The sequence below is a fragment of the Mirounga angustirostris genome, unplaced genomic scaffold, assembly GCF_029215605.1.
Source record: "Mirounga angustirostris isolate CCGP_5_RB_7025 unplaced genomic scaffold, mMirAng1.0.hap1 SCAF_13, whole genome shotgun sequence".
NCBI classification, from domain to species: Eukaryota; Metazoa; Chordata; class Mammalia; order Carnivora; family Phocidae; genus Mirounga; species Mirounga angustirostris.
This window is the reverse complement of record NW_026991721.1, coordinates 101,507,774-101,520,045: the sequence shown is the minus strand read 5'-3', so window position 1 is coordinate 101,520,045 and position 12,272 is coordinate 101,507,774. Positions and strand designations below refer to the sequence as shown.

At 43.5% G+C, this 12,272-nt stretch overlaps 1 protein-coding gene across 2 annotated transcripts in view; it reads left to right on the top strand.

Moving 5' to 3' along the window:
* The first annotated feature begins 9,557 nt into the window (after positions 1 to 9,557).
* Positions 9,558 to 12,272, top strand: part of SIK2 (salt inducible kinase 2) — a 122,113-nt gene continuing 119,398 nt past the window's right edge. Inside the window, exon 1 of one of the 2 annotated variants that reach the window (XM_064577447.1) lies at positions 9,558 to 9,839. In XM_064577447.1, the coding sequence (XP_064433517.1) occupies positions 9,705 to 9,839 (135 nt within the window). In that variant the 5' untranslated portion in view covers positions 9,558 to 9,704. The remainder of the gene's footprint in view (positions 9,840 to 12,272) is intronic. The other variant, XM_045895067.3, reaches the window with a different exon arrangement.

Genomic DNA, 12,272 nt, shown 5'->3' with positions numbered 1-12,272 from the left:
CTTTACATTGGTTTGTACTAGACAAATTATGAAACAAGTATCCTTTGGGACGTTAGCTGCACTAGGACCGCCCAAGATTCAAAATCCCTGTTACAATGCTTACTTACCTGAACTTCTCATCCCCATGATCAGACAAAGGTCTCTGTGCTATTCCTTGCCTTCTTCACATTCCATTAATTGTTGCTTCCCTATGCAAATACCTAATTAACCCAATCATGAAGTTAATGGAAAAAATTTCAAATAGCAGAGAGGAAGGCCTAGAGACTTTCTCTTCAGGTGAGCAAAGTGCATTTTAATAGTGGTTTTCAGAATGCTTTTGCATTTGCTTTGTTTAATCCAAAGGAATAAGGCTTTACAGAAGGGAAGTAGCAGGCTGCTGGAGGAGACATTATAGGCAAATGTGATTTTTTTTTTTTTTTTTTAGCTTTCAAACTTCACTGTGTAGAATCACACAGCCATATAATAATTCCGATTAATGCTTATAAGCTAACAATTGTTGTAAGTCCATTTGTATCATTTCAAGTCTAATGGGTCAAAATCTACTTCGTGATTTAGCATACATAGGATTTCATGTAATACAGTCCTAACATACACAGTCAGCCTATCTCTCTAATTTCCTTTGTAACTCTTCAGTTGTGACACTTTCAGCTTCTTCCCACCTCAAGATACAAATCTTTTCACTTTCATTGGTAAAGCTCTCCCTACATCTCATCCCCTGGCTAACTCCTACTGATTTTTCAGATCTTACCTTACATGCCACTTCCTTAGGGAAACTTCTTGACCCCTACACTCCCAGGGTAGACCAGGACCTCATGGTATGCAATCCCATAGCAGGCAGTACTTTTCTTTTGGAGCATTTACTGTAATTGCAATTAACCAGTGAAATCGGTGGGGAAGAGGGAAATTGGTATAACATACTGGGAAGCAGGAAGGAAAGCATTTGTGTTCATTTTTTTTTTTTTTTGAGCAAATAAATATCAGAGGCTTATTATGTTCCAGGTATTGTGGTAAGTAACTGGGAATACAGTGGGGAAAGAGGCAGACCATTCCTCTTCGCTTTAATCTCTCATTCTTGAGGATCTTCCCTGGATCTTATCATCACCTAAAATAATATCTAACTCAAATATACTAGCAGAGACATGACTCCTCAAGATCTTTCATGCCTTCACTCTCATTTATGCTCCACAAACTCTTGAGCCCTCCAGGGACACCTGGGTGACTCAATTGGTTAAGTGTCTGCCTTCAGCTCAGGTCATGATCCCAGGGTCCTGGGATTGAGTCCTACATTGGGCTACTTGGTCTACTTGCTCAGCAGGGAGCCTGCTTCTCCCTCTGCCTGCAGCTCCCCCTGCTTGTGCGCTCGCTGGCTCTCTCTCGCTCTCTCTCTCTCTGGCAAATAAATTTTAAAGAATCTTTAAAATACAAGCAAACAAACAAACAAACTTGAGCCCTTCACTTTCCCATCAGTCTCCCACCCCTTCTTATCCTCCTGTATTCTCTCCAGACTGCATGGTACTTGTAATCAGTAATTTTCTTGCCTAATCCTCAACTCCCTTGCCCCTTTGACATCCAGCAATCTCCAGCCCTGTATCAATCTGACATCCAGGCTACCAAACATTGTCGGAAAAGTCCCATAACCATGTGGATTGGTATTCCTACCAATTCATGGTTTTCCCACCTCACTTTGGACCTTCTTGGAGCTTCCTATTGTCCAGCAAGTTTGCTATGTGTCCTAACCAACTTCCTCTCTCATTCTTAGCAGGTTTTTCACACCTCCACAACTCATCTCAAGCTTTCATTCCTCTACTCTCACACTCTGTGGATGATCTGCTTCCTACTTCACAGAGGAAACGGATGCCAAGGGCAAAGTTCCTGCACTGCAAACTACCCACTTACCTGCAGACAAAGGGCCCTTGCTTCCTTCCCCACCCACACCTGAGTAAAAGAGGCCTCCTACCTCCTCACTGAAGAGTCCCTTGTGTTCTGGATTTCTTTGCCCTTTATCGATGATCTCTCATCACCTTTACTTCAATCTCTCTCTCTTCTGACTCTTTCCAAAAATTCTCAAGTCTCTACCAATCAAAGAACAAAAACAAAAAGCAACTTCTCTTGATTTTATGTCCTCATCTACTTTCATTCCTTCACATACAAGTTTTTTTAAAAGAAATGGTCTATTCTCTTTTCTTCACCACTTCCCACTCAAGCTTGGCTTCTGCCCTCAGTACTGAAATCCTGTGCAAAAATCATCAGTTATTTCTTCATGACTCAATTCGATTAATTCTTTCCATCTTTATCTTGCTTGACATCTTTTTAGTGATTGAAAGTATCACCTCAGGACGCCTGGGTGGCTCAGTCGATTAAGCGGCTGCCTTCGGCCCAGGTCATGATCCCAGGGTCCTGGGATCAAGTCCCACATCAGGCTCCTTGCTCAGCAGGGAGTCTGCTTCTCCCTCTCTCTCCCTCTGCTTGTGCTCTCTCTGTCAAATAAATAAAATCTTAAAAAAAAAAAGTATCACCTCCTTTTTGAAATTCTTCTCCTTTAAGCTCTTTTTTCTCTAGATTCTAAAGGTATTTTTCCACTTTCTATCCATTCTCATTTTATTTCTCTGGCCTCTCCTTGTCAGGGAGGGGATGCTTCTCTTTTTTTTCCCCCTCCTGTGAGTGCTGAACAAATAAGATTCTGTCTTTTCCTTCATTCTTTTATTTGGAAGGCATGGGCTTGGGGGAAGGGATAGATTTTTTTTTTTTTTGCTTGTTTTTGTATTTCATCTTTAGACTAGTGATCTAAGCAAATAAATTTATTCCTCAGTCTTGGAAACTTAAAATATATGCAAATTTAAAAATTTTTGTGATTAACATAAGAAACATAAGAAACTTAAGTTCAACAAACACTTAAACAATCCAAAGAGATCTGATAAAACTAGGTCATTAACGTGGAAGGAGAGAGCCCTTCATGACCTGGTCTCCTGTCTTTCCATTTTGTCCATGGACACTCTCATCACTAAGGCTCAAAGTTCACAACTGATGGCAGTTATCTGAGCACATCATGCCTCTTCATACCTTCAGGACCATTGCTCATGATATTTCTTCTTCAGATGCTCATCTAAACTTTTCCCACCTGGCCAAGTCTTACTAACCTTTACAACTCTGCTCAAGTTTCATCTCTTGGAAGCCTTTCCAGCAAAACTGAAACTGAGCTAAACGCCTCTCCTTTGAGCTCTCCGTGCAAACCTCTTCTCTTGGTTTTCACCACGTTAATGGTGTTTATGGGTCTACTCTCCTCACAATAATCTTCTGAAGTAGCCCTGCTTTTAGCACTATTTAACAGATGACACACTGAGGCAGAGAAAGGTTAAGCAACTTTCCCAAGGTCAACGGCTAGTAAGTAGTAGAGCCACAATTCACACTCAAGCACTCAGATTTTAGAGTTCCCACTCTAAAGCATAAAATTCCCAAGGGCAGGGACTGTGCCTTATTCATGTTTGCATCCCCAGTGTCTACTATGGTGCCTAGCACATGAATGCAATAAATGTCAAAGTAAACTGCATTTGTGGAATTCCTTACCTTCAAAGAAGTTCACACCCTAGTGGGGTTAGAGAAGAATAGTAAAATACTCCAATAATAGAAAATAATGAAATAAATGGAAAGTAACTGAGAATCGAGTAGCTTATACTTTGAAACATTGGTATTAGAATGTTGAGGACCCTCTTTAGAATCTTATCCCAGCAGCACAGACATAGAATTTTCCTGGGGGCATCTGGGTGGCTCAGGCAGTTGAGTGTCCGACTATTGATTTGGGCTCAGGTCATGATCTCAGGGTCGTGGGACCCAGCCTCGCATCAGGTTCCGCACTCAGTGGGCAGTCTGCTTGAGATTCTCTCCCCGCTCCCCGCCCCAACCCTGCTCGCACTCTCTCTTTTTTTCGGTCTCTAAAATAAATATAAATCTTAAAAAAAAAAAGAAAAAAGAATCTTCCTGGAATTCATGGTTGTATGAAAAACCAAATCTAATGGATGTTGACCAATAAATTGTTGGAAGTCAAACTAGAAGATGTCAAGTGACAAGCCCTAAAACTCTGGCCCAGGTTTTGCCCTGTTTACCAGTTTACCATACCAGTCATGAACCTACTGTGATCCACACATTTGTACTAGGAATGATGATACAAAGACTAATTACCACAATAAAGATATAAAAGGTATGCTGGTAGAACTGGCCAATGGCTCCTCGAACAAAGATTAGGTAATATGATAGATGGCAGAGTGAAGCATCAAAATGATTCTATTATCTGAAACAATGGGCAAAATCAATAAGATGACATTTTAACTATCAGAATTTCCATTTGTATTTTTAAAAAACCAATAGCCCAGGAAAATGTTAAGAATAATTGTTATTTTAAAAGACCCAGAGGTTTTAGTTGGCCTTAATCTTAACTCTGGGCTGTAGCTTCTAAAAAGAAAACTAGCACAATCTTTGGCTGAATTAGTATGAGTAGAGTGTCTGGATCGAAGGAGAGATGGGCCAGTATTCCACACTGCTTGGACTACACCTGGGCTACTGTGGTTCAGTTTGGGGAAAAATATATGAAGAGATATTGACAAGCCAGAGTCCAGAGAGGCACAAGAAGAAAAGGTAGAGAGCTAGAAACATAATCACCTAGATAGTGAATCTGGGAATGTTTTGCCTGGACAATAGAAAAAAAACATGATAATAGTTGTGTGTCTGTAATGTCTTACAGCAGAGAAAAGAACTAAAATGGGACAGAAGTCAGAAAGAAGCAGCTTTGAAGCCAATATGGGGTGTATTTTCTACTGAAATGAACTGTTTCACATAGATTACATGTGAGACGTGTAATGAAGCATGAAGCATGAAGCAGGAAACCACGGCTTGATGCCATCTGTCAAGTGTCTAGAGATTTCTGTATCAGATGGGAAGATGGACTCCTATGATACTCTCTGAGATCCCTTTCAAATCAGGATCCTAAGCAAATCTGTCATCTGGGAGGAGATAGACAAATCTTTGAAATTAATTTCAAAGTTTAGAGAGAATCACATGTTCTTCACATAGAGGAGATCCATTGTAGCTAAAACTGAACTTGAAAAATTGAAACCTAAGACCTGGCTACACATCCTTCAAAAGAGCCAAAGAAAGTTTTGCTTAAATAATCAATCCTCTAGCTTTATTTCCATAGTAGTTTCTTAAACATAGTGGTACCCACGTGTTCATTAACCTGACAGATTGATGCATATTTCAGGAATACCTGTGTTTTATACCCATGAGAAGCTCTTGTAATTGGCATAGGTCAGTGATTTGGATTTTCTCATGTACTTTCTGTCTTGTGTAATATAAAAAGCAAAGTATTCATTGTAGCTTTGTAACCTCTTTTTTCTAAGCAAAGTCATCCAATAAAGATTCCACCAGTTTTCAGTTTTGAACTAAATGTAAATTCAGTCTGAGCCTCCTGGTATGTTGACTTTTATTCAGTCCTAAAAGGATAAAACAGTAAAAATGCAGATGTTGTTCACGGTCAAGGAAACATGGTACATATCTTGTTTTTCAGGTTCATGGGCTATCAGCTTCAGCAAAATATGTATAGCACTGTGATCCATGAAGTTTTTCTCCCTTCTCATTTCAAATCACTCTTTAATTAACTCTTTGCTAACTCCTCTCCTCATTCCACATTTTTATTCTAAGTTCAGTATGTCATAGAATTAATTCTTATCTCAGCTTCTCACCATCTCTTTTAATTCTTTATATACATACACGCTTTTGGCTTTTGACATGTTATCTTAACACTTTTTAATCACCTCAATGGCAAATACAGTGGACTCACAGCATTAGCTGGGCATATTGCATTTTAAAGGTCAAGCAAATAGGAAATCTGGTATCCAGAGTACTCGACCTCATTGATACTAAAACTAGAGATGAAGAAGATGAGAATTGTATGAAGCTTCTCTGATCTTCTCTTTCTCCCTTTTATATTATTTTTCCTGATGTGTGGTGGTGGTTATGGTATGTGTGTTTATGTGTCTAGGGAAAAAAAAGAGGAAAGAAGAAGGGAAAGTGGGAGAGAGAAGGAGGGGAGGAAAATGAGAGTTGGATAATAATTGCTATAATGTATATGGTTATCATTTAATTGGAACAAAAGCACATAAGAGATACACAGGGTTAAAATTGCAGAGGGAAAAGTTGATCTCTTGGACTGAGGGAATCGAGCTGCATCAGAGTGTCCAAGCTTGCAATATTTAGTCCGCATACATTTCTCCAGCTTCTATTTACAGCTCCTGGTAATTTTCAGTGGTGCACCTGCTGCATTTCCAAGGGGGCAAGATTTGTTTTTGGCACAACTCCTGCTACTTCTCCCCTATCTCGGCTTCTCTTTCTCTGACCTCCAGACACTCAGCATCCTCACACTGATCTCTGTTTACCAAAAACCTGTTGGTACTCCCTACCGTCTCTTTCTCCTCTTTTCAGCCCCAAATGAAGTCTTAATCCCAGACTGTGCAAGGAGGTAGTTGGCCTGGTTATCTGATTAAAAAATCAGATAGAAAAGAGTCTTAATTTCTGTTCAAAAGGTGTACTCTAAAGAGGAGTTGTTGGCTTCAGTTGGGTCTCTATTTGCATTTTCTGGTTCTTGAGTAAGCAGCCTTTCATCAAATTCCCAAATTTCCACCCCCAGAGCACTTAAAACACATTAACCTAACTGGCAAAATGTATATGGGAACTCTTTTTGAGTTAGGGTATATATGTGGGCTTCCGGCTAGTTAGAAAAACCCTCATACTACTCTCATCAATCCAGAAATCTCACTGGTCTCACCCTCCTCACTTTTGCAGACAACATAATTCACAGTAGAATAAGGTATTGCTTGGGGAAAGTGCAGGACAGAAGCACAGTGAGCAGGTGGAGGGCCCAAGAACAAGCTGATCTTACACAAAAAGTATTAAATTAATAAAACGTATACATATACACATTAATTTTCGTTAAAAAAATTAAAACAGGTTGCAAGAACAATGAAATATCTACCATATACCCTTTATCTAGTTTTATCAGTTAAACATTTTGCCACATTATCTATCTTTTCTAAGCCATTTGAGAGTAAATTACATATATCAAAAACTTTCATCCTTAAATACTTCAGTGTGTATCTCTTAATACGGCTGTGCTTTTTCATAACCACAATTATGAAATTCAAGAGGCTTAACATGTAAATAAAAATAAAATATTCATCTAATATACAATCCATATTCAAATTTCAACAACTGTCCTGAAAACATTCCTTTATAGCACTTTTCTCCCAATCCAGGATTACATGTTGCATTTAGTGACATGTCTCTTTAATTCCTTAAATCCACAACAGGTTTTCAGCCTTTTCTTTATCATTCATGACACTGACCTTTTTTTAAAAGAGTATGGGCTGGTGGATGAGTAGGATATTTCTCAATTTGCATTTTTCTGATTGTTTCTTTGTGATTAGATTCAGAATACAGATTTTTTTTTAAAGATTTTATTTATTTATTTGAGAGAGAGAATGAGAGAGAGCACATGAGAGGGGGGAGGGTCAGAGGGAGAAGCAGACTCCCTGCCGAGCAGGGAGCCCGATACTGGACTCGATCCAGGGACTCGATCCAGGGACTCGATCCAGGGACTCGATCCAGGGACTCCAGGATCATGACCTGAGCCGAAGGCAGTCGCTTAACCAACTGAGCCACCCAGGCGCCCCAGAATACTGATTTTTTGACTGGGATACTATGTAAGAGATACCGTATCCTTCTCAGTATCTCACGTCAGAAGATACATCATATCATTTTATCCCATAACCGGTGACATTAACTTTGATCATTTGGTTAGGGTGGTGTCTGTCAGATTTCTCCACTGTAAAGGGGCCATTTTTATCACTCTGTAATGAATAAGAAATCTGAGGATACTGTGAGAGTATGTAAACATCCTGTCTCAGTGATTTTAACATCTATTTTGATTTTAAGATCTATTGATAGATAATTCCCTATCTAAATCAATTATTACCATAATGGTTGCAAAATAGTGATTTCTTAATTTCGCCATTTCCTCCAGTGTCTTTTTTTTTTTTTTTAAGATTTTATTTATTTATTTGACAGAGAGAGACACAGCGAGAGAGGGGACACAAGCAGGGGGAGTGGGAGAGGGAGAAGCAGGCTTCCCGCGGAGCAGGGAGCCCGATGTGGGGCTCGATCCCAGGACCCTGGGATCATGACCTGAGCCGAAGGCAGACGCTTAACGACTGAGCCACCCAGGCGCCCCTCCTCCAGTGTCTTAGTTGTCAAGAAGAGTTATTTCTCCTCTCCGGCCTTTGTATTTATTTATATAATATTTTAAGAATAAATATGCACTTGCGTATCCTTTTTTGAAGTTCATTGTGTTACAATCCATCTTAGTCATTCTTCACTGGTGATGCTCAAAGTGTCCCAGTTTTGGTAAACGGACGTAGCTTCAAGCTGGTGCCCGTTTCCTGTCGACTTGTTCTCCATCACTCTGGAAATCTTGCTTTCTGGCACAAGATCTTCATGGGCATTTTATACTTTCCCTCCTTCTGCCTTTGAATCATCCATTTCTCCAGAGTCTGGTTCCTTTCAGTAGAGATTGGCATTTAGAAAGCAAGACGTGGAGGCATGTAATATATTTCAAAATATAAAAATAACGCTGTTCCTGTTTCCTTGGGCCACTACATGGAAGACTGGTGTGTGTGGATTTGCAATCCTAACTCTACCCTCACCTGCATGACCCTGGCAATTCCCTTCATTCCTTGGGGTTTGAGTCATCATGTGAAAAGAAATGAGATAAGGTAAGTATTTCTTAACCTCTTTCAGGGTCACCAACACGTTTGCGAATCTGATAAGAGCTACAGTCCCATCTCTCCAGAGACCATCTCCAAGAAGGAAAAATTCGCATACATTTTAGGGGGGGTTGAGGCTTTGAAGCCCATGCGGGGCTCCATATCCCTGGATTAAGTGATCCCTAGTGTCTCTTCAAGCGCTGACATTCTGTGAGTCTGCAGAATGATTCCTCAGAGACATCAAAATGCGGAGGGATTTATATAGAAACAGATGAGAAAGGGCTGCGAAGAAAGGAGCCTGCGAGCAATGCGTTGCTCAACCACAGCTCTTTGCAGGCGCCACATCTGCCGGCGCACTGCAGTCTCAGGTGAGAGGTTTTGGCGGGAAGGCCCCCAGGTAGGCGGAGAACGCTGTTGCGGGGCAAGGAGACGGCGGAGCCGGCCCAGGTCGCTGCACCCCTCCGTTCCGCCCACCAGGGCTCGCTCTTGCCCTTCGGCTGGGTGGCCGAGGCACTGGGCGGGCCAGGAGGTGACCCCGCCCCTATCAGCCGCACGGCGGCGGAGAACCCGCGGCGCCTGAGGCCGGAAAGAACGCGCCGTCCAGGCCCCGCCCGTCTTCCCGCGCTCGCTCCCGCCCGCCCGCCCGCCCGCCGACGTCGGCGGTGCCCCGGTCGCCATGGTGACCAACCGAGGCCCGGTCCCGCCCCCGCCTCCCTGCCCCGGCCCCCTGACGTCGGCGCACGTCAGCGGCGGCGCGCGCCTGGCGGGGCCCAGCCGAGCGGGAGGGACCGAGCGAGGGAGCGAGCGGAGCGGCGTCGCCGGAGCCGAGCCGCGCCGCCGGCCCGCCAGCCCGCCAGCCCGCGCTCCAGTCCGCCGTGTCTCGCAGCGGGGCCCAGCATGGTCATGGCGGATGGCCCGAAGCACTTGCAGCGCGGGCCGGTCCGGGTGGGGTTCTACGACATCGAGGGCACGCTGGGCAAGGGTAACTTCGCTGTGGTGAAGCTGGGGCGGCACCGGATCACCAAGACGGAGGTGCGGCCCGGGGCTCGGCGGGAGCGTCCGAGGCGAGGGTCCGGGAGAGAGCAGCTGTTGGCCGGAGGGGCGGCTGCGACCGGGTTGGGGGGTGGCTGGGTCTCTGGCTGAGGCGAGGGGCCTGGGACTGCGAGGACCCGGGAGGTGCAGGGGCGCGGGGAGCGCCGAAGGGCTCGGGGCCCGGTCACCTCGACCCGAGTGTCGTCCGGCTGGAAACCCGACCGGCCCGAGCTCTGCCTTCTCTACGCCGCCGCCGGTGGCCGCACGGAATTTCTGCGAGAGCCTCCCACCCGGGCCGTGACCCGATCTGTGGCCTCCGCTCCAGAGCCCAAGTTCCGCGTCTTCCCTGCTCTGAGCTGGGGGTGGGGTGGGAGGGGAAGTCTGGGTGCTCCCGGGCTGCGCGAGGAGGGACGCCGCCAGCCCCGGGGAAGGGGCCGCCTGCGCTCGGACTCCCGGGACAGGGCATCGCGCGGCGCCCCCCCTGGCTCCGCGGGGAAGCGGCCCCCGTGGCCGGGAATGCCCGGACGGCCATTGTCCATCTTCTCTCCCTCCTTCGGCCAGACGGCGTCTCTGATTCGGTGTCAGGCTAGCTTGATCTCGTGCCTGAGGCATTTCCATCTAATACTCCAGACAATGGAACGGGCTAAAATGGTCATCTCTGCGCTTGCACAGTCGGGGGCTCGGGCTCGCTTCGCCCAGGTTGTCGCTTGACCAGGTGTGCGTGCCGGTGGCGAGTGCGCGTTCCTTAAGCCACCGCTAATTCTGCCTCCCCACTCCGAAAGCCCTCGACTGCTTCCTGGCCGTGAATCCAGCCAGCATCCCCCACTCCACTGCACATTCTGATGCACCGTACATATTTCCTCCCGAGTCTCTCTTCTTACCTAACCCGCCCCCCTGCCTTTCACTGCCTCAAGCTGCTCTCCTCGGGGTCTCTATTTTAAGACGTGCAAATCAAATACTTCAGAAAAACAGTAGGAACAAAACCATTCTTTAGAATAAACCCTTGTGTTCTTGACGTACTCTGCCCTGCCTTATTGTAGTTGTTCTGCAGTTTCGTCCTTTTTCGGGTTTTTCTTTCCCTCAGTTTTCATCCTGCTCAGTTGATTTCCCCCTTATTAGTGCGAATGTGCTAGAGTTTGAATGTGCAGGAACGTAGGAACGGATTTTCAGAATGGCTGTGTGAGGTGAAGGACATTTGAAAACTTGAGTGATTTTTGTTGCTGCTGTTCTTGGAAGTTTTGCTTAATGTGAAGGCATCCATTTCCACAAAGCAGGGGCATATGTCATTGTGTCATCTTTACTTTTTGTCCTCCCCTACTAAAGGTGAGGCATTCCAAATTATTTTATAGCATCAGGACCAAGGTCACAAATTTTCTCTCACAAATTTACCATAGGTAGCAATTATACTAAGTTTGTAATGATAAATAATGTGACTATAGTGAGATGACTTAATCTTGATCCCAGCATTTCTAAAAATGAAGAAATTGATTCCATTCCTCTAAAGAACCATGGCCTGCTGCCATGCTATTTCCCCATAAACTACATAGAAGAAGGCATTTTTAATGTATATTTTTATATGAGTCCTTGCTTAATGACTGTAAAAACCAAACAAATTATGCATTAAAGAAAGCTTCTTGCAGAACTTCTGAACGTTTTTACGTGAATTTCAAACCCATTAGTTCATAATTTTTTTCTCATCAGCTTTTATCATTATTGACCATAAGATTTAATTAATTCAGCTGTTACTTATTAGGCCAAATTTAGATACTAGGGTATCTATTTAAGAACTGTTTAGGTGAGCTGGTAATGAGTGACACTTTCTCTTGAAGTTGACAGTTCAAACCGTGTCCCTTTTAAACTGATATATCTGGTAGAGCTAGGGGGCACTGTGGAGTAGTACCGTGGTTTAGCCATCAGATACTGAGATCAATGCATATGTAATTGAAGACACAGGTCGGATCATAAAATACCACTCAGATCCTAGTATACATGTGTAAAATGATTTAATTGAAAAGCTAAATTTCTAGTCCGTAGAACCCATCTCCCTTTGCCTTTCCAAAGAAGGTGTCTTTAACATATAAAAAGAAATAATGTGAATTTAAGATAGGTGAGTATCCCTGGTAATTTGGTGTGAGTGGAAATTTTAAAGTTGAGAGGAATGAGGGAAATAGGGTAATTAATGAAGAGAAAAGTTCTTGTAGATCTGAAGTTTGCAGAGTTGCTCTGTGAATTTTTGTGGTAATTTGCATTAATTGTTTAGCAACAGCACCTATAAAATTTTCTTAAAGTATACTATTGATAAGGATTTTTAAAGCAGTGTTTATTATCTTCATTCATTGGATAAATATTTCTGTCTTCAATAAATACAACTATCTCAAATACTGTAAATAAGATGGCTGGTGGAAACCTTAAAGTTTTATTTAACATTATTTT